General features: G+C 47.6%; 1 protein-coding gene across 4 annotated transcripts in view; it reads left to right on the top strand.

Annotated features, from left to right (window-relative positions):
• Positions 1 to 27,867, top strand: part of BMX (BMX non-receptor tyrosine kinase) — a 105,992-nt gene that overhangs the window by 7,069 nt on the left and 71,056 nt on the right. For 3 of the 4 annotated variants that reach the window (XM_033949138.1, XM_033949134.1, XM_033949136.1), the window contains exons 3-7: positions 2,077 to 2,232; positions 6,173 to 6,277; positions 17,182 to 17,263; positions 20,185 to 20,304; positions 24,913 to 24,965. In XM_033949138.1, coding sequence (XP_033805029.1) covers positions 2,077 to 2,232; positions 6,173 to 6,277; positions 17,182 to 17,263; positions 20,185 to 20,304; positions 24,913 to 24,965 — 516 coding nt within the window. The remainder of the gene's footprint in view (positions 1 to 2,076; positions 2,233 to 6,172; positions 6,278 to 17,181; positions 17,264 to 20,184; positions 20,305 to 24,912; positions 24,966 to 27,867) is intronic. The other variant, XM_033949137.1, reaches the window with a different exon arrangement.

Genomic DNA, 27,867 nt, shown 5'->3' with positions numbered 1-27,867 from the left:
CTGCCTGCTCCCGAAACTTCTGTTCCTTCGGCAGAAGGAATTCCTGTAGCGTACATTGACCCAAAGCCGGAGAGGCAGCCGCCTCAGCTGGGTAAGTACGCGGCTCGCCCTTCCACTTCACCATCGCTATAGCAAGCGACGTTGCTACTCAAACAGAGCTTCCTCCTGCACATCCGATCACGGTGCCATCTTGTCTCCAGTCTGACCTGTTCTTTTAAACATTTTTTATAAATGATATTGCTGAAGGGTTGTCGGGTAAGATTTGCCTCTTTGCGGATGATACCAAAATCTGCAATAGAGTAGACACCCTGGATGGTGTGAATAACATGAAGAAAGACCTGATGAAGCTTGAAGAATGGTCTGAAATTTGACAGCTAAAATTTAATGCTAAGAAATGCAAGGCCATGCATTTGGGCTGCAAAAACCAGAGGGAACAGTACAGTTAGGGGGTGAAGAACTTATGTGCACGACAGAAGAGCGGGACTTGGGTGTGATTGGATGTGATGATCTTAAGGTGGCCAAACAGGTTGAAAAGGTGACGGCGAAAGCTAGAAGGATGCTAGGTTTCATAGGGAGAGGTATGGCCAGTAAGAAAAAGGAGGTATAAGACTTCGGTAAGACCTCATTTAGAATATTGTGTACAATTCTGGAGACCACACCTTCAAAAAGATATAAAAAGGATGGAGTTAGTCTAGAGGAAGGCTACTAAAATGGTGTGTGGTCTTCATGATAAGGCGTATGGGGACAGACTTAAAGATCTCAATCTGTATACTTTGGAGGAAAGGCGAGAGAGGGGAGATATGATAGAGTCGTTTAAATACCTACATAATATAAATGTGCTTGAGTCGAGTTTCTTTCATTTGAAAGGAAACTGCAATGAGAGGACATAGGATGAAGTTAAGAGGTGATAGACTTTGGAGTAATCTGAGGAAATACTTTTTTACGGAAAGGGTGGTAGATGCGTGGAACAGTCTCCCTGGAGAGGTGGTGGAGACAGAGACTGTGTCTGAATTCAAGAGGGCCTGGGATAGGCACGTGGGATCTCTCAGAGAGCGAAAGAGATAATGGTTACTGTGGATGGGCAGACTAGATGGGCCATTTGGCCTTTATCTGCCGTCATGTTTCTATATTTCTATGTAACCTCGCTACACTCACCTCGCCCCACTTCACTGGAACCCTATCCGCCTTCATATACAGTTCAAACTGCTATTACTAACCTACAAGTGTGTTGAAAGTGCACTGGCTAGACCTTCTCTTATTTGATACATTGTGAAAAGTCAGAGGGTACTACAAGGGATATGGGACAGAGGTCTATAAAATAGTGAGTGTAATGGAAAGGTAGGTGTGAATCACTTGTTGACTCTTTCAAAAAGAAAACAGGGACTAGACACACCATGAAGCTACTACAGTTTATTTAAAATTTGATAGAAACGCTTATGAGAACTTTCTAAGCGCTGTACAGTTTAAAATAAGAGTACAAAAAATTCACAAAAATGTACATTAATACAAATACAATATTCAATGCATACAAAAAACTTATGTAAAATTCAATGAACAATGACTAACAGGTACATAAGGTAAGTTTACATAAACAAGTTTATTAATTAGTAAATTTAAAACAAATTGGAGAAAATATTTCTTCAGTCAATCTGGAATTAAATTCTGGAATTCATTGCCAGATAATTTGTTAAAAGGAGTTAGCATAGCAGGGTTTAAAAAGAAAAAAAAAAGGATTAGACACATTCCTACAAGAAAAGCACATAAACCATTATTAGTATTGACTTTGGAAAATCCACTGCTGATTCCTGGGATTAAATAAACCCCATAACATTTGTTTTATTCTTTTGGGATCTTATCAGCTATGTGTGACCAGGTTCGACCACTTTTAGAAACAGGATACTAGGCTTGATGAACATTTGGTCTGTCCCATTATGATGAAGCTTATGTAAGAATATTAAGTTCTTATCCCTGGGATGTGGTTATAAATGGTGAAATATTTGCAACAGGACAGAAAGCTCATAAACGTGTTGTAATTAGTTATATGTAATTATTACCATGTTTTACTAACTTTCTAAGATGTTTAAGAGCAATAGCATGCAGAACGACATAATTTTAGAAGAGCTTTTGTTGAAGAGATCACAGCAGAAGAAAAAAATCTCACCTGTGAACTACAAAAAACGTCTATTTGTGTTTACACAAAGAAGCCTTTTCTACTACGATTACGACAAAGAGGTGAGGAGACCAGATTCTTCATCTGTGCTTTTGTTGCTTTTATTTATTGTAATTCTCTTATCCCAAGAGTGAAAGAAAATGGTTTGTGACCAGTAGAAGTGGATAATATTAGAATAAAACAAGAGACTCCTGACGATTTTCACTAGCACGGGGGGGGGGGGGAGGAGGGGATTCCTGGTGCTGTGTTCATCAGGGGTCGTAGGGGAGGGTAGTCATGTGCAAGGGGGGGCAGCTTTTTTTAAATGGAATAAATATTGTGTGTGTGTAGGGTACAGTAAGGTCTTATCCTACTCTACTCTATGCGGTTCGTAATAGCTGGATAAAATACCAAATATTGCACTTAACCATCTATGTTTTAGCTAGTGCCACACACTTGGAAATTCAATGCTGGCGCCTGGACATAGCCTAGCATTGAATGTCCAGGTTCAATGCTGGTGGTGGTCAGCAAAACTCTGATTGCCACTAACTGAATATTGGACTCTAGTATTCTATAAAGAGTTACAAAGAGCTTCTGCGAAGTGTTACAATACAGAGCTATTAAGACCGGCATAATTATGGTATAATCAATCATCCTACTTATGTTACCGGCACATCAATTTAAGCGATCTATAGAGAATTAACCCCAAAAGGGGAAATTCTATAACTGGGTACCTTCATTTATGTGCCCTGAGAGCTGGCAGAAGGAACCTATTTTATAACGGGACCTAGGCACTTGGATTCTGCTATAGAATACTAAAATAACCAGGGCAGGATTAACCAATAGGCCAAATAGGCACGTGCCTAGGGCCCGAAATAGTCAGGGGGGCCCGATGAAGGAAAGCAAAAGCATTGTTTTTTCCAAACGGCGATGGGCCCCACCAGCATCGATCAGCAATGCAGGCTCCACCCGATCGGCAACGCGGCCCCCCCCACCCCCATCGACGGAAAGTAAAACAAGCAAGCAACGCGGGTAAGAAAGGCAACGGGAACTGTAATTTTGCAAGCGGTGCTGCTTGCCCAAAGCTTCCCTCTGACGCAGCTTCCTGTTTCCGTCTGGGCGCATGGTGGGGTGGGGTGGGGCAGGGGGCCCAGTGTACTTGGGTGCCTAGGGGCCCTCGATGAATTAATCCTGCCCTGAACATAACCCGCTATGGGCAAGCCTTTGGGCACCCGCAGTGACACCAGCCATAGAGCTGGTATAAATGTGGGCACCTAAAAGTGGCAAAGAAAGATGCCCTGCCTATGCTCCGCCCTTGTACGTGCTTCCTTGCAAATTTGCATTAACCTCCTAATTCTATAAACATGTGTGGGCTAATTCAGAATGGGAGTGGCCACAGGGGTCCCCTCAAAAATTGGCGGTTGGAGATCAGAAGAGTCATGGTTCTCTTGCCTCCTCCCCCTCCCCCACTTCCTCCCCAGCTGCTGTCATTTAAAATCTTCATGCAGCCGTCAGCGTCAACGAGTGAACCTGCTGCCATCGGCATGCCCCGGAAGCAGGGCCGGATTTTCCTATAGGCTAACTAGGCTTCAGCCTAGGGCCTCAAGAGCAAGAGGGGCCTACATTCAAATTGTTAGCAAAATTAAAATTACACTATTCTAAAAACAGTGAACACTAAAACACTGAACCGAAAATAAGGAGAAATTCTACGCTTCGGGATCGGAACCGGCTCCGGCCGCAACGGGGCGCCGACTCGACTTCTCCCTTTCTTTTTTTCGCCCTGGGAGGAGGATCGGGGAGGGAAAGACGTCAGTCCGGAAACAGCTGGGCAAAGCCCAGCCCCGCGGGGAGAGAGGCAAAACGTGGATCCGTCAGGACAGGGCAGCCCAGACTGGCATCGGGAGGGGGGTTCAGTGGAAGGGGGATGGGAGGCAGGCAGGCTGGCATCGGAGGGGGGTGGGGGGGGGGTTTAATGGAAGACAGGCAGGCAGGATGGCATGGGGGGGTGTTCAATGGAAGGGCGATGGGAGGCAGGCGGGCATCGGAGGGGGGGTGAGGTGAGGAAGGACACACTGGGGGCACTATGGACATAGGAAGGGGCAATGTTGTGTGTTATGTTTGATTAGTTATTGTTACAAGTACTATATATGGTGCTGAGAATAGATGTCCAAATAAGTGTTCTCGACTTTTTTTTATTTATTGTCCGTGTCACATTTTTTATAAAGGTTAGTACCAATAACAACATGTTTCATTTAACATATTGATATATATCACAGTAATGATGTATTTTATTATCTCTCATGTAATTTACAAACTTAAAAATGGGAGGTGAAAGGGCCTCATAAGTGGAACAGCCTAGGGCCTCTTTTCATCTAAATCCGGCCCTGCCCGGAAGTCTTCATTCTACAGCTGCCCAAAGATTTAAAATTTCAGCAGCCGGGTAGGCAGTAGGTGGGGGAGCCGGGAGCTGGAGAGAGAGGTCTAGGATGGATATCTTGGCCCTCCCCCCCAAGCAAAAAGCGTTCCGCAGCCTATGGGCTAATGAATGCTTAGCACACAAATTCGAATGCACAAATTATACATAAAGGCAGTTACGTACGTAAACGAATTGTTTTTATCGAATGCTGATAGGTCTTAACAATCTTAATAGGTTATTATGGGTGTTAATTGGCACTAAACTGGTTCCCTTAGTTGGCATTCTATAAATGGCCCTTGAAAAATCTAGAGCGTGCAACCTCAAGTGGGGCGGCAACCTGGAAGGGGCAGATAAATCCACTCTTCTTCCAAGGGAGGTGAAGCATCCTGAGGCTTGATGACCACTTTGATACTCAAGCGAAGAGTGGTAAAAGATATTTCATAACCCGCTTGCATGAGAAGTTCAACCCAAACAGGTCATCCAGTTGTAAGATTGACGCGGCTTCTTCGGCCTTGGTTTGACCACATCAGGAAGAGTTCTAATTTTACGGTTAAGAAATTAAACTTCCAATTTCCAAAACCAAATGGAATCAGATGTTGAAGTCTCCTATCACTGATGGAGTCTGGACTACTATGTGGACCAAACTCTTTAAATCCCTTCACTCTGCCTCTCATAGACAAACAGCAATCTTCCTTTACCATCGAGCCTTCTGGACTCCCACCAAAACAGCTAAAGTCATGAGATCCTCGGACAGTCTATGCTGGACCTGCAAGTCCTTTGAAGGATCCTTACGTCATATGCTATATGATTGCCCCCATTTGCAGATCTTCTGGACATCTGTCTGGCAGATGATTACCAAAATTTTTTCTCTTAATGACCCCTTATCTTTTGATATCATAATTCAGGGATCCCTAGCTCTTTCCACACCTCTCTCTATGTATCATGACCGCCTTCTAACCCTTTTGTTATTTCTTGCTTTTCAAATAATATTACAAAATTGGAAAGACTTTACAAAAATTGACTTCAACCAATGGTGGAATTCTGTATGTCTCCATAATAAATATGAACGCCACATGGCGGATCGTTGTAACGCTTCGCTTTCCTATACTAAAACTTGGTCGATTATGCTGGACTTTTGTGGTATGGACCTTTGACTGTAAACTTACGTGATCTTTTTGTCTTACTCATGGTGATCTTCAATATGTTTATTATGAGCACTAATTTGATTGCTGTATTTGCCGATTTGATAACTATATGATTGACTTCATATGACTATAATCAGACATGTTTATTTTTGACATAGTATGCACATGTCACACATCATTTTATATTTCGTATCTCTTTTATATTCATGCTCATTATTGATAGTTGATGTATTCCTATTTACCTGCTGTATTGTATTATTGATTATTCTTTATAACCCACCCTCCATTGTTATGCATTGTGATATACTTGCTGGTGTCCTTCTCTTTCGATTTCTTCCGTTTTTTCGGAAGCTTATCTTACTTTTCTGTAACTCTATTGTTTATAAAATCAATAAAATTACTGGAACTAAAAAAAAAAAAAAAAGAAATGAAACTTCATTCCGCTGTAATTTTTATACTTAGAAAAAAGGAAACAAGAAAGGAACAATTGATGTTAGAAAAATTCGATGTGTTGAGACAGTAAATATTGAAGACGAGACGCCCGTGGAGAGACAATATCCATTTCAGGTAAGACCGCTTAGGCTCGATTCCTCTCAACCAAGTACATTATGAAGAGACAGCTGAGCACTGTTGCCAGATGCTTTTTTTTTTTTAATAATCACGTCCAAGAACCTCGAAAAAGTAGCCCCGAAACAGCCCAGTGTATGAGTGGGGTGCCGAAAAGTTCTCGGCCCGACCTATAAAATTGTGTCAGTCTCCGTCGAGGGCTACACACTCGAGGCTCCTTTTACAAAGGTGCGTTAGGGCCTTAACGCGCGGAATAGCGCGCGCTAGCCGCTACCGCCTCCTTTTAAGCAGGCGGTAATATTTTGCGCGCGCTAATCTTGTGCGTGCGCTAAAACCGCTAGGGCACCTTAGTAAAAGGAGCCCTTCTTTAGCACTCTCCAGACCAGTAGAGGTTAACTTTACGAATGGGTATATATCTAATCATGACCAGCAGGTGGAGACTGAAAACAAAACTTTGGGACAGTATATCCTAGCCCCTCCTCTCTATTTCCCTCAGTCTTCTTTCAGTCTCCAGCAGGTGTTGAGTGATCTGTACCCATCTCCCTTGGTAGGGCTGTTGGAATTTGTTTAGGGGGTTTATTGTCCCTGTTTTTAGCCGGACGGAGCTTGGGCGGACTCTGTTTGGGGGTTCGTCCGACCTCGGGGGTGTTAAACCCGGCGGGTCACGAGCGGGGTCCCTCCCCCCACTTCCTCCACCTCCCCACATTTTTTTAGAGGAGCCTCAGCAGTAAGCCTTGCCCCCTAAGTCAAGCAAGGCATATTGCTTCGAGAGCCTGTGGAGTCTGTTCTGTAAAAAAAAAAAAAAAAAAAATCCTGAGGTAGTGCTGGTCTGAAGGGTTGTTTCCCTTTAAGAAAACTGTATTTTACTGTATTTTTTCATGTAACCAGCACTTTTTTATAGCTAGGTCGCGTATGGAGCAATTGTGCCCTTCTCCGGGGGAGTAGGACACAATTTTAGTCCAGCCGCGAGGCACTCGCGGCCGGCCTGAACTCGGCGGTTTGGGTCGGTGAGGTGGTGGAGCTCCGTCGGCAGCGGCTGCAGGCGCCCAGAGCTCCCCGCCGATGGTGCCTCGCGAGTCGGCTTGGAGCAGTGGGGAAGCCCGGTCTTCCACAACCGCCCACGGAGGGATTCCCCGAAGGATTCCCTCTCAGCTGATTTTTTGACAGCTGATGCCGGCTTGCCTGCTTTAGCGGCTGAGACTATTCAGGTTTCTCAGCCGCTTCAGGCTATGGAGGGAGCTTTTTTGGCGGGAAAACCGCCATCTTCTCTGTCTGGCCCCTCCATTTTGTCTTCCACCTCAGGTGACCTTCCCCCTGTTTTGACTATGCAGGGGCAAGGTTCTGCTGGGTCCCCTGCTGTGGCAGGGAGTCCCTTGGGACCCTTGGGGGGTTTTTCTCCTGAATTTTTCTTTTCTTTATGCAGAGCCTATTTTCAGGCGGCTGGGGGTCCCGGTTGCGCCCAGGGGGTTTCGGGGGGTGGGTTTTCCTCCGCGCTCCCTGCGGCTTTGCCTCTTTCGTCTGGCGTGACGTCCCCTCCGCCGCCTCCCTTGTTCAAGCGTCCGCGGGTGTCGTGGGACGAGAATTTGTGGTCGGAGGAACGGGTCGGTCTGGAGGAGGACCTGGACCCTTCTGAGGAGTTCCAGGACTCTCTGGAGGGGACGGAAGCTGGCGGCGGGTTGTCGGATTTCCCGTTCTCCAGTGACGAGGCGTCCGTGGTGCGCCTTTTTCAGAAAGATGAGCTGCCTGACCTTATTCAGCAGGTTTCTTCGGTTTTGCGTTTTGAGGACGCGCCGCCGGAGACTCCGCGTGTGGGGGACCCCCTGTTACGGGGGATCCGTTCCGTTTCCCGCTCTTTTCCTATGCATCAGGATATTCGGGATATTATTCTGGAGCAGTGGAAAACGCCGGAGACGCCGTTTCGGCTGGCGCGCAGCATGGCTCGCCTGTATCCCATTCCGGAAGGGGATCGGGCTACGTTAGCTTCGCCAGTCGTGGATGCGGTGGTCTCGGCAATTTCCAAGCGGCATACCGTGCCTGTTGAGGGCGGTTCTGCCTTGCGGGACTCTGAGGAGCGCAAATTGGAGAGCATCCTTAAGCAAAATTTTCAGGTCTCTGCCTTTGGGGTCCAGGCGGCTATTTGTGGGGGACTGGTCGCTTGCGCCGTGTTTCGGTGGGCGGAGCGGGTCTTGGATCGAGAGTCTGACGACTGGTCTCTGGTGGATCAGGAGGTAGCGAAGATTGAGATGGCGGCCTCATTCCTCTCAGATGCTCTATATGACTTGGTGCGGATCTCGGCTAAGTCTATGGCTTTTGGCGTGGCCGCAAGGCGTGTGTTGTGGCTGCGCGCTTGGGCGGCGGATGCTGCGTCCAAAGCTAAGCTTACTAAATTTCCCTTTCGGGGGTCGTTTTTGTTTGGAGAGGACTTGGATAAGTTGATTCAGACTTTGTCGGACTCGAAAGTTCCCCGTCTGCCAGAGGACCGTGCCCGTCCGGCGTCTCGGGGGGGTGCGGCCCGGGGGCGTTTGCGGGATTTTCGCAAGTATCGCCCTGGGCGTGGGGCTGCTTTTTTCCAGTCTCTGGGATTTTCCCGGGGTCGGTTCTTCCAGCGCATGCAGCCCTTTCGGGGGGCCCGTCGGGGGGCAGGGAATCCCTCCGCCGGTTCCCCCGCTTCCCGTCCTGCACAATGACGCCTTGCCGGCGCCCTCTTTGGTTCCAGTGGGGGCCCGGCTGCGCGAATTTTTCCCCAAATGGGCCGAGATCACGTCCGATCAGTGGGTCCTGGAGGTGGTGCGGGACGGTTATGCCCTGGAGTTCGCCCGCTCTCTGCCGGATTTTTTCCTCGCTTCTCCATGTCAGACTCCGGGGAAGACGCAGGCTTTTCGCCAGACCCTTCAGCGCTTGCTAGATCTCAGGGCAGTTGTTCCGGTGCCCCCTCCGGAGTGGGGCACGGGCAGGTACTCCATTTACTTTGTGGTGCCCAAGAAGGAGGGGACCTTTCGGCCCATCCTCGATTTGAAAGGGGTCAACAGGGCTCTCAAGATTCCCTCTTTCCGTATGGAAACTCTGCGGTCGGTCATTCTGGCGGTTCAGCCGGGGGAGTTTCTCACTTCTCTCGATCTGACGGAGGCCTACTTGCATGTTCCCATTCGGGCCTCTCATCAGCGTTTCCTGCGCTTTGCGATCTTGGGTCGGCACTTTCAGTTCTGTGCGCTTCCCTTTGGGCTGGCCACGGCTCCTCGGACATTCACCAAGGTGATGGTGGTCGTCGCGGCAGCCTTGCGGTCGGAGGGCATCCTGGTACACCCCTACCTGGACGACTGGTTAATTCGGGCAAAGTCGTTGCAGGAAAGCTCCCGGGTTACTGCTCGGGTGGTGGAGTTTCTCCGGTCGCTGGGCTGGGTGGTCAACCTTTCCAAGAGTCGGTTGGTCCCGGCTCAGCGTCTGGAGTACCTAGGGGTGCTGTTCGACACCTCCTTGGGGAGGGTCTTCCTCCCAGAGGGCCGGGTGAGCAAATTGCAATCTCAGATTCGCCTGCTTTTGGCGTCCCGGTGTCCTCGGGCGCGAGATTTCCTCCAGGTCTTGGGGTCGATGGCGGCGTCCCTGGACGTGGTGAGGTGGGCGCGGGCCCACATGCGTCCTCTCCAGTATGCTCTGCTCCGGAGGTGGTCTCCCCAGAGGCACGGGATGGATGTTCCGGTCCCCCTGCGAGGCTTGGCACGCTGCAGTCTGCGTTGGTGGCTCCAGACCCCTCACCTAGTTCAGGGGGTGGGTCTGGATCTCCCGCAGTGGACGGTGCTCCTGACGGATGCGAGTCTCCTGGGTTGGGGGGCTCAGTGTTTGGGTCACTCAGCTCAGGGCACCTGGTCCGCGGAGGAGGCCGCCTGGTCGATCAACGTGTTGGAGACCAGAGCGGTCCGTCTGGCGCTGTTGGTTTTCCACTCCCTGTTGCTGGGCAAGTCGGTCAGAGTGCTGTCGGACAATGCCACGGCGGTGGCTTAGGTCAATCGTCAGGGGGGCACCAAGAGCACTCAGGTGGCGCAGGAGGCGGCTCTGTTCATGGTTTGGGCGGAATCCCATCTGCTGGACCTCTCGGCCTCTCATATAGCCGGAGTAGAAAATGTTCAGGCAGACTTCCTCAGTCGTCACTTCCTAGATCCAGGAGAGTGGTGTCTCGGCGCCGAGGCGTTTCAGTTGATAGTGCAGGCTTGGGGGCAGCCCCTGATGGACCTGATGGCCACGGGTGGCAACGCCAAAGTGCCCCGCTTCTTCAGTCGTCGCAGGGACGGTCTGGCCGAGGGTCTGGATGCTCTGGTCCAGCAGTGGCCAACGGAGGGGCTGTTGTATGTGTTCCCTCCTTGGCCGCTGGTGGGCAGAGTGCTTCTTCGCATTGTTCACCATCCGGGTTTGGTGGTGCTGGTGGCGCCGGATTGGCCTCGCCGTCCGTGGTATGCGGATCTGGTGAGGCACCTGGTAGCGGATCCTCTTCCTCTGCCTCTCTCGGACGACCTTCTGATGCAGGGTCCCATTCCCATGTTCGACCCGTCTCCCTTCTGTCTTACGGCGTGGCTCTTGAAAGGGGTCGCCTTAGCAAGAAGGGATATTCAGACAAGGTGATCTCTACACTGTTGGGGTCCCGGAGGCTTTCTACCTCTCGGGCTTATGTGCGGGTTTGGCGTCTCTTTGAGGAATGGTGTCGGGCGCGGGGAGTGACCTCTTTTCGCGCTTATCTGCCTAACATTCTGGAGTTCTTGCAGGATGGCCTGGATAGAGGCCTGGCTTGGTCTTCTCTCCGGGTTCATATTGCGGCCCTGTCGGCCTTTCGAGGGTTGGTGTCAGGTCAGCGTTTATCGGCTCTTCCTGATGTGATTCGGTTTTTGCGGGCGGCCAAGTTGCTTAGGCCTCCCCTACGGCCCTCGGTTCCCTCTTGGGATCTTAATCTGGTTCTCTCTGTTTTGGTGCGTCCGCCTTTCGAGCCCTTGGACGACTGTTCTTTGAAGGACCTTACTTTGAAGGCGGTCTTTTTGGTGGCCATTACTTCTGCTAGGCGTGTTTCTGAGCTGCAGGCTTTCTCTTGTAGGGCTCCCTTCTTGGAGTTTTCTAGGGAGCGGGTCGTCTTGCGGCCTGTTCCTTCCTTTCTGCCGAAGGTTGTTTCTCCTTTTCATGTCAATCAATCAGTGGTTCTCCCGGTCTTGGGTGGTCGGGAGGGCTCTTCTGAGCAACGGCAGCTGCGCAAGTTGGATGTCGGTCGGGTCCTTCGCTCTTATGTGCAGCGGACCCAGGAATTCCGGAAGTCCGATCATCTCTTTGTCCTCCTGGCGGGTCCTCGTCGGGGAGCGGGCGCTTCTAAGGCTACTATTGCGCGCTGGATCAAGGAGACGATTGCTTCCGCTTATCTTCTGAAACAGCAGCCTGTTCCGGAGTTTCTCAAGGCTCATTCCACTCGGGGTCAGGCGGCTTCTTGGGCTGAGTCGTCGCTCGTGCCTCCAGTGGATATTTGTAAGGCTGCGGTTTGGTCCTCCTTGCATTCCTTTGTTCGTCATTATCGGGTTGATGTGCAGGCGCGTCGGGACGCGGTGTTCGGTGAGCGTGTACTGGTATCGGCCCTTCGGGGGTCCCGCCCGTGAGAGGGACTGCTTTGGTACGTCCCATTCGTAAAGTTAACCTCTACTGGTCTGGAGAGTGCTAAAGAAGGAGAAATTAGGTTCTTACCTGCTAATTTACTTTCTTTTAGCTTCTCCAGACCAGTAGAGGTCCCCACCCTGTCTGTTGTTGTTGTTGTTGGGGCTGTTGCGCGGGCAGTTTTTGGTTTTTGCTGCGGGTTCTAGTATTTTTCTAGGGCCGGGGAGAATTGAAGAACAGCGGCTGTGGCTCGGCTGGCTTAGCTGGCGAGCTGTGGGGACATTCTTCCTTCGGGAATTTCTCCTCTGCATTTTCCAACAGCATTTTGGGTATGTTATTTGTTACTCCTTTTGGAGTATTGTTTTTTCTCTCTGTTGTTTTCCAGTTCTTGGTTCTGCTTGGCTATTCGGCAGACTGAGGGAAATAGAGAGGAGGGGCTAGGATATACTGTCCCAAAGTTTTGTTTTCAGTCTCCACCTGCTGGTCATGATTAGATATATACCCATTCGTAAAGTTAACCTCTACTGGTCTGGAGAAGCTAAAAGAAAGTAAATTAGCAGGTAAGAACCTAATTTCTCCTTAGTCCAGCGAGTTTCCACTTTTTTATCGTTCAGGATGTTTCCGACAGAACGGAAAAAGTGGAAGCTCGCTCAGTGGTGTAGTAAGGGGGGGGCAGGGGGGGCGGTCCACTCCATGTGTCATCTTGGTGGAGGTTCTGGCACCCATCCTTCATTCCTCCCCCCCCCCCACCACCACACGTGTGCTTTCACTCCCCTCCCCCATTGTACCTATAGCTCTTTGCCGGCACAAGCAGCAATTCCAACCTGCTACTCGTGTCAGCTCTCCCTTTGACGTCACTTCTGGTTCCTGTACCTAGGAAGTGATGTCACAGGGAGAACTGACACAGGCAGCAAGTCGGTGATGTTATTGAGAAAGGCATTGGGGAAGCCACTGCTTGCCCTGGGTCGGTAGCATGGAATGTTGCTACTCTTTGGGGTTCCGGAATCTTGCTGTTCTTTGAGATTTGGGGTTCTAGAATCTTTTGTTACTCTTTTGGACTACGACGGGAACTCCCTACAGCCATTTCCTCATGGCGATCTGCATGGGGCAGAAGCATAGGAAGATCGCTCCTGCCCCGAAAGCCCGCTAGACCACCAGGTAAGGCCGGGAAGGCAGCAGGGAAATATGGTTTTTTAAATTTTCCCTCTCCCCAGAAAAAAATCGCGATTATGTGAAATCGCGAGTGCAGAAACCGCGAATGGGGAGGGGGAAGTGTACTTCACTTTTGCCGTTTTCTAGGAGATAGAGCCCGGTTCCCAAAACCTGAACCGATGAAACATTCATCTTACAGGAAGACAGCAGATAAAAATAAGGCTTTAGCACACTGATTATAGAACAGGCTGGAGAAACATTCAACCTGCCCTGCTCTGGAAACAGAACCTATAAACAGCAAGCCTGAGACGGGTGGGGTGGGTTGGGGTGGGGAGAGCTTACGGCTTGTGCTGACAACGTTAGAGATAAGGCCCTGATTATGACTGGCTGTGAGTAGGGTTGTCAGATTTTCCAAATGGACAATCCAGACCCCTAGGCCCACCCCCCAGGCCCGCCCAGTTCCACCCATCTCCACCCTATTCCCACCCTAGTCCCGCCCCCTGCTGATTGCTCTTGAGCAGGGAGGAAGTCCGCGCATTCACGGATACCATGTGATGATGTCATGCACACGTACGTGTGATGTCATCGCATGGCATCCGCGCATACACGGACTTCCTCCCTGCCCAACACGATTTGAGGAGGACATGCCCTTGGAAAGCCGGATGTCTGGTAACCCTAGTTGGGAGAGGGCGGGCAAGGGCTGTCATTGGTAGGATACGCATCACATGGTCTGCAGTAGAGAGTTGCGCAGGGACAAAAATCCCATCCATCCCCACCCGTCCCCACCAGGATCCTCTCCGTCCCCGCCAGGATCCTCTCTGTCTCCACCCGTCCCCGTCAGGATCCTCTCCGTCCCCACCCGTCCCCGTCAGGATCCTCTCCATCCCCGTCAGGATCCTCTCCGGCCCCACCCATCCCCGCAAGGAATTATCTCCATCCCCGCCCGTCCCCATAAAAAGCAGCAATTACTTCTGACAGGATCATCAATTCCACAGTTTCTTTTGTGTTTGCGCTGCTGTTTTCCTTGTGGAATCTCTTTGGTGGAACCCTTTTTTTGTTTTCTGTTCAGGTAATTAACTTATAAACCCCCTCTTTTACTAAGGCTGACGTGTCCATTATATTATATGGACGAACCCTGATTCCAAAGCCCTCCATCCCCGTGGGAGTCCCGTTGGCTAGAGGGGGGTCCCCATGGGAGTCCTGTGGGCCAGAGGGGGGTCCCCGTGGGAGTCCCATGGGTTAGGAGGGGATTCCCGTGGGACCCGCGGGATTCCCGCGATCCCCTTTCCCGTGCAGACCTCTAGTCTGCAGCACTAAGTGCTGATTTGCTGAATACCAAGCCATAATGCAGCCGAAATTACAGCAGAAAAATCTAAAACCAGCACCCCCAAAAATACAATCCGCAGCTACTGAAAATTTTCCCCAACCAGTGTTCCAAAGCAGCCCAATTGGGCGAGAAAACTGCGGACCTGGCAACTATGCAACTGAGTAAAAGGAGAGGGGTTGTTGCCGGGGTGGGAGGGAGGTATTTAAAGTTTTAGGCTGGAGGGAGGCGGAAGGAAGGAGTGAGTGGTTTCAGGGTGGCCCAAGAGGGCTCAGAGAGTTGTTAAAATAAATTTGGGGAGACAAGGTGGGAAAGACTAACGGAATATCATCAGCATAGAAACAGGAGGAGACGCTGAACTGAATTTATTAAAATGTAGAGGGAAGAGAAGGGATCCCTGTGAGATAGCACAAGAAAATAATTTAGGGAGAAATTGTAGACAATGGAGTTTTCAAATAGAAGGATCAGTGGCTTAGATCATATTTCCTGGCAAATTGTTTGTTCTTTCTGTTCATATGGTCCACCGCCTGTTCCTGGAGTGAAATACAAAGCAGATTATGTAAAAGATACTATACAAGAGAATAAGCAAATGTGAAGGCTCCTTTTACATAGAGTGTTGTTTGTAGTTCAGATGTCCGGGTTGGGATATGCTCAGTTCTGATGGCATTTTACAAGAGGTTCCGTTGAACATGGAGCTTTTTGTAAAATACATATAAGGACATGCAGGCGTAAACATAAATTTGCTGGCATACACAGTGACATAGAAAAGGGGAGGGGGCAGACCACCCTGGGTGCCGCCCCTCCCATGCCACGTTTGTGCCCTCCTCCCCGTACCTCTTTAAATCTTCGCCAGTGCAAGCAGCTACTCTGGTCTGCTGCTCACGCCGGCCTAGCTCCGTCTGGAAATCACTTCTGGGTCATGGGACCAGGAAGTGACATCAGAGGGGAAAAGCAACGCCGGTGCAAGCAGCAGGCCGGAGAAGCTGCTCATGCCGGTGAAGATTTAAAGAAGTACTGAGGTGGGAAGGGAGAGTGCAAGTGTGGTGTGGAGGGCGTAGAAGGAGCGAGGGGGGGTAAGGTGGGTACGGGGAGCATCTCCTACTCTTGCTACATCACTGCATACACAGCAGGAGCAGTTATTTCGCAAACATACATGTAGAAAAATGAGTGGCTAGAACCCAGCAGCTTCCACATGGAAGTGATGATTCTGCAACTTTTACACGTATGTGGGATCATTTCCACATGTAGCTGTCCCATTTTACAAATATTATCCACCCCCTTTTACAAAGCCGCGCTAGTGGCTGCTGCTGTGGTAACTGCCCTGAAGCTCATAGAGATTTAAAGGGCATCTGGGCTTTTGCCGCGTGGCTTTGTAAAAAGGTGGGAAGGGAGGGGAGGGGAGACAGAAATGTAAGTTCTTCTCATTAAGCAATAAAGTTGAAATGAGAACTTTTCCACAAAACTGTGCCTGTCTTTTCGCTGGTGAAAAAACTCGAAGGAGGAATTTTTCCCCATAAAAGTGTATCTCCTTTGTACAATGGAGAATTGTTTATTGAAAGCTTCACTGCTGCTGCTAATGACTGGGGGAGTCAACTCAGAGCAGTTTATATGAGCTTACAGGGGTGTCAAAGTCCCTTCTGGAGGGCTGCAATCCAGGCGGGTTTTCAGGATTTCCCCCTTGAATATGCATGAGATCTATCAGCATACAATGAAAGCAGTGCTTGCAAAAAGATCTCATGCATATTCACTGGGGAAATCCTGAAAACCCGACTGGATTGCGGCCCTCCAGGAGGGACTTTGACACCCCTGCAATACAGAGTTTGCATTTCCTGGGATGGTTACAATACAAACAATGCATGTGTAGATATTTGTCCCACTCATCGAATGCTCAAACCATACCCCTTTGTTGTGGGTCTCATGTATACAAATAACGGCTTTCTGAAATGACTGTTTTTTACATGTATGCAATCTACATGTGTAAATGCCGCCATTTACATGTGGAAATACTCCTAAAATAACCCCACAATCAAGTATACGTGAACTGGGTAAAAAGATGAAGCAAAGACACTGGGCTGAACAATCACATAGAAAGGGTGAGGAGTTCATTGGGCACAGGAAGGATGCAAGGCGCTGATCACCAAAGATCAGCCAATTAGGCGCTTGACTTTACACATGGATAATGATTTTAGCACATGTTAAATGGTTTTGAAACCAAAAAACATTGTGGCGTGACGATGTTCCTGAAAAGGACTTTATTGAAAGTTAAAAGTTCCACAAGTCGGTGTAACCAATCCACATAGAAATAAAACGATCCCCATAAAAACCTCGAGGACCTAATCCGCCAAGAGCATGGGACCCAACACGGTCCGTGTTTCGACAAGATAGTCTTCTTCAGGGGTCCCTCATAATCCTAAAGTAGTAGATTCATGGAATAAACAGTCCCAAAAATACAAATGCGTGGAACTCCGTAGAGAACGCGCTGCATAAATTAAAAGCAATATGCAGCGGAGTTCCACGCATTTGTATTTTTTGGACTGTTTATTCCACGTATCTACTACCTTAGGATTATCAGGGACCCCTGAAGAAGACTATCTTGTCGAAACACGGACCGTGGATTGTTTACCCTGACTTGTGGAACTTTTAATTTTCAACAAAGACCATTTCAGGAACGTCGTAACTCCACAGTGTATTTTGGTTTTCTGGATTTTCTTCTCTGTGGATATCTCAGGGTCAATTTCTTTGGTTTGGTTTTACATACACTAAAACACTTTAGTGTATGCTGTAAATAAAGCAGTTTCTTTTTCCAAAGATTGTATATAAGGATGGCCTTCTTTACGTCTATGGAACCAATCAAGACAGTCGAAGACAATGGTTGGAAGCACTTCAGAAAGGTAGGACTGCTTACAGTATCAGTTTTTCACATTTGCTAATGGCTCTCATACAAACTCTTCTCCAGAGCGTGGGATAAGGAGGCACCCCACCCCCGCTTCCCATTCTCTTCTTTCGTGCCTCTAGTTGTTCACTGCCACGAGTAACTACTTCAATGTGCTCCTCGTTACCCTTGCAGCTCTCCCTCTGGCGGCACCTGGAAGTGACATAAGCAAGAGAGCTGACGCGGTCACGAGGAACACATTGACGTTGTTGCTCGTGGTGGTGAACAATTGGAGGTGCGGGGGAAGGGAAGGAGAGGGGGTCCGCGCATGGCAAGGGGAGGAGTAGGAAGAGGCGGAGGGGGCGGAGAGGAGGTGTGCTGGCACCCCCACCAACATGGCGCTCGTGGCGGACCACCCCCTCACCCCCCCCCTTACGCCACAGGTTAGGAAAACAGGTTAGGGGGGGTCCAGGGGATGGGGCAAACTTTTTTGGGGGGTAGGGGTTGTCAGCAGGAGGGACTGGGCATCCCTCTTGCCGTGATCGTTCGGGATGGGGGTAGGTGGGAGGGTTCTGTCAGGATGGATTCGGCATCCCTCCTGCTGGTGATGTATTGGGAAGGACTGGTGGCCACGACTGTGGCTTCTAAACTTATCGCAGCAGGGAGATCCCTGGCCTACATTGAACGTGTCTACCGCTGGCCTGGGAGATGCATACGGCCGCCTAGTTCTGCCTAAGGCTTAATTCCGGGCCATGCCACGCCCACACCTAGCCTTAGGAGGGCTTGCCCACCTCCCTAGGCTCCCAGAGGTGCCTCCAATGTAGGCGGCCTGCCTCGGGGTTGTTGTTTTTTTAATTTTAGAAAACATGCATCCCGATTAACTGGTTTGGCAGAAGTTGGCCGCCATTTATAGAATCCGGGCCTATGTGTCTAAAAGGCCTACAAACTTTCCAGTTCCAAGACGCATTCACTATTTAAAGTATGTTTTCAACCCATGATTACTTCCGTCAGCATCGTTCCTTTTCTTGTAGGACCTTTGCCGAACCCTTTGCCCCTTCATGTGCCTTTTCTATCCTTTTGGTTTGTCCTTCCCCCACCTAAAAATTTAGATGACGTATCCTTCACCGCTTTCTCCTTCAGTGTGTCTTTTGGTTTGTCTCCCTCTTTATTATGTTACGACCTTTGAAGCATTTGCACAGAAGTGTTTCATTTTATGTAAACCGCCCGGGTACTTAGGCGGTGGATCAAATACAATAAACCTGAAACTTGAACTTGCACCGAATCCATCCTTAACCATGCCTACTTGCCCTCTAGGCACTGTTAGGAACCAAAGTGTAGATGCATTGCCTACCTTGAAGTGGTAGACGTCTATCAGCAAATTAATTATTTTTATAATTTTTAATTGGTCTTTAATGGTGCTTTCAAATATCATGGCTGATTAAGTCAATAAAAAAAAATTTAATCCCTCCCCCCCCTTAGCAGAAGGGGTTTGGAGCGCCGGCCGGCGCACTACTCTTAACAGTCATAGAATTCCTATGAACGTCAGAGCAGTGCGGAACATTCAACGCGCCGGCCGGCGCTCAAAACCTCTTTTGTACTTTTGTAAAAAAAAGGAAGGGGGGAGGTTGGGGAAGGAGCGGGGGTGGGGGTGAAGATGAGGGTGGGGGAGGGGCACCTCTCACCATTGCTATGCCACTGCCCCCAGGGCAAATGCACCTAAGTCCTTTGATTAGCAGGCCTGCAGGTTTTAATTTATGTCTTCTCAGTAATACTTCAGGTGAGTTATGCTCACTTTACTTCTATATATTTTTTTATTTCCCACTAACTTCCCGACTCCCCGAAACTACCTGATCTCCTCTTTATCTTCCCTGGAAATGATCAGATATCTTCTTTTGTAATCCACCTTCTATAAATCTTTCGTAATCCGCATTAAACCGCAAGGTAATGACGGAATAGAAACTTCTAAAGTACCGTATTTGCCGGCGTATAAGACGACTTTTCAGTACCTTAAAATCCTCCCCAAAGTCGGGGGTCGTCTTATACGCCGGGTACTGTTTACATGCCCTAACATCTCCTTCCTTACCTCCTTACGGTGCTTATGGTACTAGTAAACCTGCCGGGACATCAGCGGGGCCATGGCGGGACATCAGTGTGACAAGGGTGCCAGCTCCTTCATCCTGTGCAGCGGGAAGCAGCGGCGCTCTGGCCCCACCCCTTTTCTCTTGACTACGTCTCTCGCACATGCGGCCGTGTGTGGAGTCTAGCCCTTAAGGAAGTTGCGGGGGCGAACAGGAGGCTTTTGAAGGCTTTTAAAGGGAAACTGTCATGCCAGCAAACTTGCTAGGGACTTGCCCGGCACTTGCTCTCTCCCTCTATGTGTTATCTTCCTTCTATCATTGACAGTTTCAGTTTGGTTAACAGTTTAGAAAACAAATAGCATGGCAGCTCCCATGGGTTTATTGTTCTATTCAGCTTTAGTGAATTAATTAAAATTGTTGAAATAAATTCTGATGTTCTTTTAAGTTTTATTTGTTGTGCAGAAGGTGTGCGGAAGAAGGGGTAGTCTTATATGGCGAGTATATAACAAACTCTATATTTTAACTGTAAAAGTTGGGGGGTTGTCTTATACGCCCAGTCGTCTTATACGCCGGCAAATACGGTAATGTAATGTAATATATACACTGTACACTGTATTTTTATTCATTTTGTACTGTATGTGAACCACCTAGAACTATGAGGTAGGGCGGTATATAAAAATAAAATAATAATTATTATTATTAAATATGCAGAGAGTATCTTTATGATAGGGCTTTTTATGGTTTTGTTCATCTGCAGTAAATGTAAAGAAACAATACGTCACCTTTGTACAGTGTTCTTTCAAGACAAAGGATAATTTCAGATGCTCGAAGTTCTTGTGTTTCTTTTCTTTGCTTTTCTAAGAAATCAAGAACAATTCCTACCTACTGAACAAATACCATCCGGGATTCTTCACCAATGGCAAGTTCCTTTGCTGCAATCAAAGTTGCAAGACTGCGCCCGGATGCGCCATTTGGGAATTATGTAAGGAGGCTTCTTCTCTACAAATGTTTACTGTAGGGAATGACATGGGGATAAAATTTTCCCCATCCCCACGGGAACTCGTTTTCCCGTCCCATCCCTGCGAGTTCTTTTCCTGTCCCTACCCCATTCCTGCAAGCTCCAGCCTCATCTGCACAAGCCTCAAACCCTTTAAAATCATAAGTGGCAACATTCTAGAGCTCAGATTGTGATGTCATAATGCCTCATTCCACCAATGCCTGAGCTCCATCCTCGTCCGCACAAGCCTCAAACCCTTTAAAATAAGTAGCAACATTCTAGAGCTCAGAATGTGATGTCATAATGCCTCATTCCACCAATGCCTGAGCTCTGTCCTCATCTGCACAAGCCTCAAACCCTTTAAAATCATAAGTGGCAACATTCTAGAGCTCAGATTGTGATGTCATAATGCCTCATTCCACCAATGCCTGAGCTCCATCCTCGTCCGCACAAGCCTCAAACCCTTTAAAATAAGTAGCAACATTCTAGAGCTCAGAATGTGATGTCATAATGCCTCATTCCACCAATGCCTGAGCTCTGTCCTCATCTGCACAAGCCTCAAACCCTTTAAAATCATAAGTGGCAACATTCTAGAGCTCAGATTGTGATGTCATAATGCCTCATTCCACCAATGCCTGAGCTCCGCCCTCATCTGCACAAGCCTCAAACCCTTTAAAATAAGTAGCAACATTCTAGAGCTCAGAATGTGATGTCATAATGCCTCATTCCACCAATGCCTGAGCTCCATCCTCGTCCGCACAAGCCTCAAACCCTTTAAAATCATAAGTGGCAACATTCTAGAGCTCAGATTGTGATGTCATAATGCCTCATTCCACCAATGCCTGAGCTCCATCCTCGTCCGCACAAGCCTCAAACCCTTTAAAATAAGTAGCAACATTCTAGAGCTCAGAATGTGATGTCATAATGCCTCATTCCACCAATGCCTGAGCTCTGTCCTCATCTGCACAAGCCTCAAACCCTTTAAAATCATAAGTGGCAACATTCTAGAGCTCAGATTGTGATGTCATAATGCCTCATTCCACCAATGCCTGAGCTCCGCCCTCATCTGCACAAGCCTCAAACCCTTTAAAATAAGTAGCAACATTCTAGAGCTCAGAATGTGATGTCATAATGCCTCATTCCACCAATGCCTGAGCTCCATCCTCGTCCGCACAAGCCTCAAACCCTTTAAAATCATAAGTGGCAACATTCTAGAGCTCAGATTGTGATGTCATAATGCCTCATTCCACCAATGCCTGAGTTCCGTCCTCATCTGCACAAGCCTCAAACGCTTTCAAATCATAAGTGTTTGAGGCTTGTGTGGTTAAGGCAGAGCTTGCAGGAATGGGACAGGGACAGCGACAAAACTCACGGGGGCGAGATGGGGACATTGAGTTCCTGCAGAGACGGTGACAAATTTGTCCCCATGCCATTCTCTAGTTTACTGTTCAGTTTTGTATCTGATTCTCTGAAAACAGATTTCATCCTTTTAATTGCCTCCATAGTGAACAAAGTATTGTTTAATCTGTCTGTGGACAAAATTATTCTCAAAACTCATGGTGGAACAGGACCAAATTTGGTATAGGGGAATAAACTGACACTTTTGGTCACTAGGAAGATCAGTTTAAGACAAAAGCCTGGTTTTGGATTCCAGACGATAGCAGATTATATAAATCAGATTAATAGCAATAGCAGAGGGTTGTGGACACATGGAACGCGCTCCCGGAGGAAGTGGTCGGGCAGAGTACGCTACGGGGATTCAAAGAGGGATTGGATGGATTCCTGAAGGATAGGGGGATTGAGGGATACAGATAAGGGTAGATAAGAGTATGGAAAGAGTCTAGATAAAAACAAGGGGGCTATAGGGCTAAATCAAGATAACATGACAGGTCATGGACCTGATGGGCCGCCGCGGGTGCGGACTGCTGGGCGCGATGGACCTCGGGTCTGACCCAGCGGAGGCAAATTCTTATGTTCTTATAAAATACAGCAATGGATTCAGATACAGATATGGACACGCTTGACATTCTATGCAGGTTATAGTCATTCGTGATTAAACACTGATTGGCAATTCGTAGGATTACCAGATTTTCGGGAATGAAAAGCTGGACCCATGGCCCCATTTCCCTGGACATGTCCAGAGGTCCGGACGGCTTATCAAAACCTGGCACTTTGCCCGGGTTCTGAAAAGCTTCCTGTCAAAATCGCATCAGGAAGTGGCATCCCTGGACGCCATGCAGTGATGTCATGTGCATGCGTGCGCGCACATGACATCATTGCATCCTATCCGCACATGCACAGATGCCGTCTGGGGGCAGGGCTGGGGGGGGCGGAACGGGGAGTGACACAGACAGAATGGGGCAGATCTGGGCAGGCCTGGGGGGTGTGGCCATTGGTCCGAATTTTCCTTCGGGAAAATCTAGTAACCCTAGTCTGGGTGCCTAGACAGATTTCCAAAACCCGGCAGTTTGTCCAAGTTTTGGAAGGGCCCAAGCTCGGAGCTGCGTCTGCAAAGCCACTGAGCATCTGCAATGATGTCACACGGGTGCGTGTGATGTCATCATGTCGCAACCGCGCCTGCCCGGAGGCCTTACAGACATGGCTCGAACTCAGGGAAGAAGAGATGAGGTTTTAGTGGGAGCAGGGCTGGGGGTGGAATGGGGATGGGCTTGAGGCAGAATGGGGCGGGACCATTTGTCTTTAGGGTTACCAGTCGTCCGGATTGCCCCGGACGGGTCCTCATTTTTGGGGATGGCTTTTCAAAACCGGGCACTTTGTCTGGGATTTGAAAAGCCTCTAGCAACAATTTGGTAGCCCTTGATGGCGGAAGCTGCGCGGTTTCAAAGCCTTAGAGCAGGGGTAGGGAACTCCGGTCCTCGAGAGCCGTATTCCAGTCGGGTTTTCAGGATTTCCCCAATGAATACGCAAGCGATCTATTCGCATGCACTGCTTTCAATGCATATTCATTGGGGAAATCCTGAAAACCCGACTGGAATATGGCTCTCGAGGACCGGAGTTCCCTACCCCTGCCTTAGAGCGTTAGTGTAACACGGTGCTTTCTGTGCTTGCCTGGGATGTTCCATATTGTTTATTAACTAAATAAGGAAAGTTAGAGAAATGTCCAATAGATATAAATAACAAATGATGAGAACAAAACTATAATAAGTGGATTTCTTACTAGACCTCAAACACTTAAACTAGTGTGACCATATGGCTCCAGAAAAAAGGGGACGGATTGAGACATCCGGGTTTTACTTCCATTGAAAGCAATGGAAGTAAGGAGAACAGATTGAGACATCTTGGTTGCTTTCAATGGAAGTAAAACCCGGATGTCTCAATCCGTCCCCTTTTTTCTGGAGTCATATGGTCACACTACCCAAGGCACTACTTGTAATTCTATCCGTGCCCTTGCTGGGGTGGTGCTTTCATCATTTATCTTAGCAAAGAGCAATAAATCTTTTTGTAAATTTTCAACAGGCTCTGACTATAAATGATAAAGTGCTCTATAGTGCTGTAAAGCAGTGGTTCCCAACCCTGTCCTGGAGGACCACTAGGCCAGTCAGGTTTTCAGGATAGCCCTAATAAATATGCATGGAGCAGGTTTGCATGCCTGGCACTTCCATTATCAAGTTTCAAGTTTCAAATTTATTAAGTATTTGATTAATCACTTACTCAAATATCTAAGCGATGAACAAATATTTCAATTTACAGATAATACAGGGGTTATAAAAGACAGATGGACACTGAACAAAACATATTAAATTAACGACTAACAGAATAAACAGAAAAGGAAAACAAAGGGAAAGGCAGGGTAATGAAATACAATAATAAAAGAAAGAAGGACGATTATGGTAAAAAAACAATAGGAGGGAAATAAAAGAAGTAGCCTTATGAAAATAGGCTGAGACTCCTAAATATCATAAGCATCTTTGAAAAAAAAGCTCTTAAGTTTACTTTTAAATTTATCTAAGTTCTTTTGGAGAAGAAAACATAGTAACTATGTTACTATGTTACTATGTTTTCTTCTCGGAGATAAATAGGGCTGTCCTGAAAACCCGACTGGCCTAGTGATCCTCCAGGACAGGGTTGGGAACCACTGCTGTAAAGGAAAAGCACTTATCTTTGTGCCCGACGGCTGCCCAACCGTTTCACTTTTGGTTTCATCAAGGGCTATGCCTAGTGTGACCATATGGCTCCAGAAAAAAGGGGACGGATTGAGACATCCGGGTTTTACTTCCATTGAAAGCAACCAAGATGTCTCAATCTGTTCTCCTTACTTCCATTGCTTTCAATGGAAGTAAAACCCGGATGTCTCAATCCGTCCCCTTTTTTCTGGAGCCATATGGTCACACTAGCTATGCCTCCTTAGTTACAAGCACCAACATTTTTGGTAAAAAAATCTTTTATTTGAGCTAAAACTACCACTATTCCTAGCACTGCACTCAGCCTCTATCGCCCGGCCTAGTAAGAAATCCACTTATTATAGTTTTGTCCCCATATTGTTTATTAGACATACATATAACACTGAGCCTAGTGAGATTGGATTGCTGTCACAGTAAATGCCTTATACTTTATTTGTCACTGTGGTTACAGATAACAGTCTGCATAGTCCATCCAATATCACGGAACGTCTTCCTGGAAACCTGGTGAGTCAGAGACCACAGATTGTTTGCATTCAGCCTTGCGTGCAGCACGACCCATTGGCAAACTGCCTTTTCCTTCTAGGGCAGGGGGGGGTCAAAGTCCCTCTTCGAGGGCCGCAATCCAGTGGGGGTTTTCAGGATTTCCCCCAACGACTATGCATGAGATCTCTTAGCATACAATGAAAGCAGTGCATGCAAATAGATCTCATGCATATTCATTGGGGAAATCCTGAAGACCCGACTGGATTGCGGCCCTCGAGGAGGGACTTTGACACCCCTGTTCTAGGAGAAATGATTGAAAGGGATGCATTGGGTTGAACCATTTGTTGGGCATAACACATGACATGAATGGGTGCTAGCTATTCACACTTTCTTTTTGTATATGAAATGCAAGCATATGTCTTTCCCACGGATATTCTGCTCTGGATGCTTTCATATCAAAGGTGTCTTATTGATTTATATATTTATGTCAGTTATTTATATACCGACTATTAATTATCTAAGCCAGGGGTGTCAAAGTCCCTCCTTGAGGGCCGCAATCCAGTCGCGTTTTCAGGATTTCCCCAATGAATATGCATGAGATCTATTTGCATGCACTGCTTTCAATGCATATTCATTGGGGAAATCCTGAAAACCCGACTGGATTCCGTCCCTTGAGGACTGGAGTTGCCCACCTCTGGGCTAGATCAGGTGTCTCAGAGTCCGTCCTTGAGGGCCGCAATCCAGTCGGGATTTCAGGATTTCCCCAATGAATATGCATGAGATCTTTGTGCACGCACTGCTTTCAATGCATATTCATTGGGGAAATCCTGAAAACCCGACTGGATTGCGGCCCTCTGGGAGGGACTTTGAGATCCCTGGTCTAAGCGGTTTACAATCAGGTACTCAAGCATTTTCCCTATCTCTCCTGGTGGGCTCACAATCTATCAGGTTTCAGGTTCAGGTTTATTTAAAATTTGATAATATCGCTTATAATACTTCTAAGCGATGCACATTTTAAAAACAGGGATACAATATTAGAAATTAAGAACCTAGACAAGATCGAATAAGGACAAACATGACACAGGAAGGGTCGGGGTAGAACTCCAATAATTATAGGAAAGAAACAGGCCTGGCAAATATAAATTGGGTTAATAGTGGAAATGTCTGGAGCCTCCTGTGATTTATGTTTCTTTACAAAAAAATGTTATTCAATTGAAGATTAACCCCCTCTTTTACCAAGGCGTGCTAATCGATTAGCGTGCGGTAAACGCTAACGCGCCCCTAGACTAAAATGCATGTGTTAGCGTTTAGCATGTGCTAATCGGTTAGCGCACCTTCATAAAAGAGCGCCTTAGTTTTTAGGTGAAATCTGTTTTTTATTAAGCAACAAACTACAACAAGTACAAACATCGGGCAAAAAGTCAAATATAGAAAACATGGCTCCCCTCCCCCAAGAGGACTGGACTCTTATGTCCTCTCAGGTTACAAAGCGCCCCACCCCCCCTATCCCTACCCAAAAGCAGACCCCCCCCAAAACCCCACATCCCCAATCCCCCCAACTCCCCGCCCCCCAGATCAGACAAGCGGAATAGAGCGCCTTCGTTTTTAAAGGCATCTTTGTATAGGAAGGACTTCAGCGAGCTCTTGAATCTGTCAAGATTTCGTTCTCCGCGGAGAAAAGAAGGTAAAGTATTCCATAACTGTGGAGCGCATATTGTAAATCTATCTAACGTACCTGGGGCAACGGAGGATTGAGTGACTTTGCCCGGGGCCACAAGGAGCAGTGTGGGATTTGAACCCACAACCTCAGGGTGCGGAGGCTGTAGCTCTAAGCGTTAGGCCACTCCTTCCTCCATTGTGGGAGCCATTGTAATTATGCAAAACGGAAGCCGAACAAGCTGTGTCCTCGTGGTTTTTTCGTTTCTAGTGTCCTCACTTCAGCTGCCTAACAATAGGCTACTTTGAATAGCAAATTAGAATGAGAAGAGGGAATTATTGTACAGGAACTGAAAACTTCTCCAGGCACTGTTCTGAGGACAGGGAATACTTGTCTGCCTCCCTGCGCCTGGGTGCAGCGCAGCATCCTGCCTCGGTCCCCGTGTCTGCATATCAACTTTGCTCACCTTGTTAATTCCACTCATTGCAAATCATTTGCATGCTCCCTCTGTCATTTAGAAAGAACTGAGCTGAGAGAGGCAGGCTCGTGCGATCCGAGCTTCCAGCATGCCATGAAATTCCATAATCAAGCACCTTGCATACCTGTGTGCGCTGAAATGCTAGCATAATGGTTCAAAAGGGTTATTATACTTTATGGAAATTACGTACCATCAGATCCTACTTCGATGCCGCTGCTTTTACCATTTTAGTTCAGACACTAGACCACCTGCAGGACCACCTGCAGGACCACCAGCCAGCCAGGTTTTCAAGATAACCCTAACGAATATGCATGGAGCAGATTTGCATGCCTGTCACCTCAAGTTTCAAGTTCAAGTTTATTAAATTTTGATTTTACGCAATATCAAATATTTCAATGCGTATTACATAATTGAAATGTACAATAAAAAAAAACTGGGGTGACAAATACAAATACAAATAAGACAAAATTATACAAACTAATCATTATGTTTTATTAATACAAACTGAAACAAGTGGGTAAAGAAAAAATGGAATTACAATTTAAAAAAAAAAAAAAAAAAAAATTTTTAACAATTAAGGTTTATACATAAGGGTAGGGTAGGTGAGAAAAGTGATGAAGGAAAGAAAGAGAGAAAGAAAGAAAAAAAAAAAGATGTTTTGATAGAACATAAGAACATAAGCAGTGCCTCCGCCGGGTCAGACCATAGGTCCATCCCGCCCAGCAGTCCGCTCCCGCGGCGGCCCGAACAGGTCACGGCCTGTCTGAGTCACCAGAAGGGGCCCCCTT

This window comes from Geotrypetes seraphini, chromosome 6 (assembly GCF_902459505.1).
Source record: "Geotrypetes seraphini chromosome 6, aGeoSer1.1, whole genome shotgun sequence".
Lineage (NCBI taxonomy): Eukaryota > Metazoa > Chordata > Amphibia > Gymnophiona > Dermophiidae > Geotrypetes > Geotrypetes seraphini.
The sequence above is the reverse complement of the archived record's forward strand: the minus strand, read 5'-3'. Positions and strand labels throughout refer to the sequence as shown.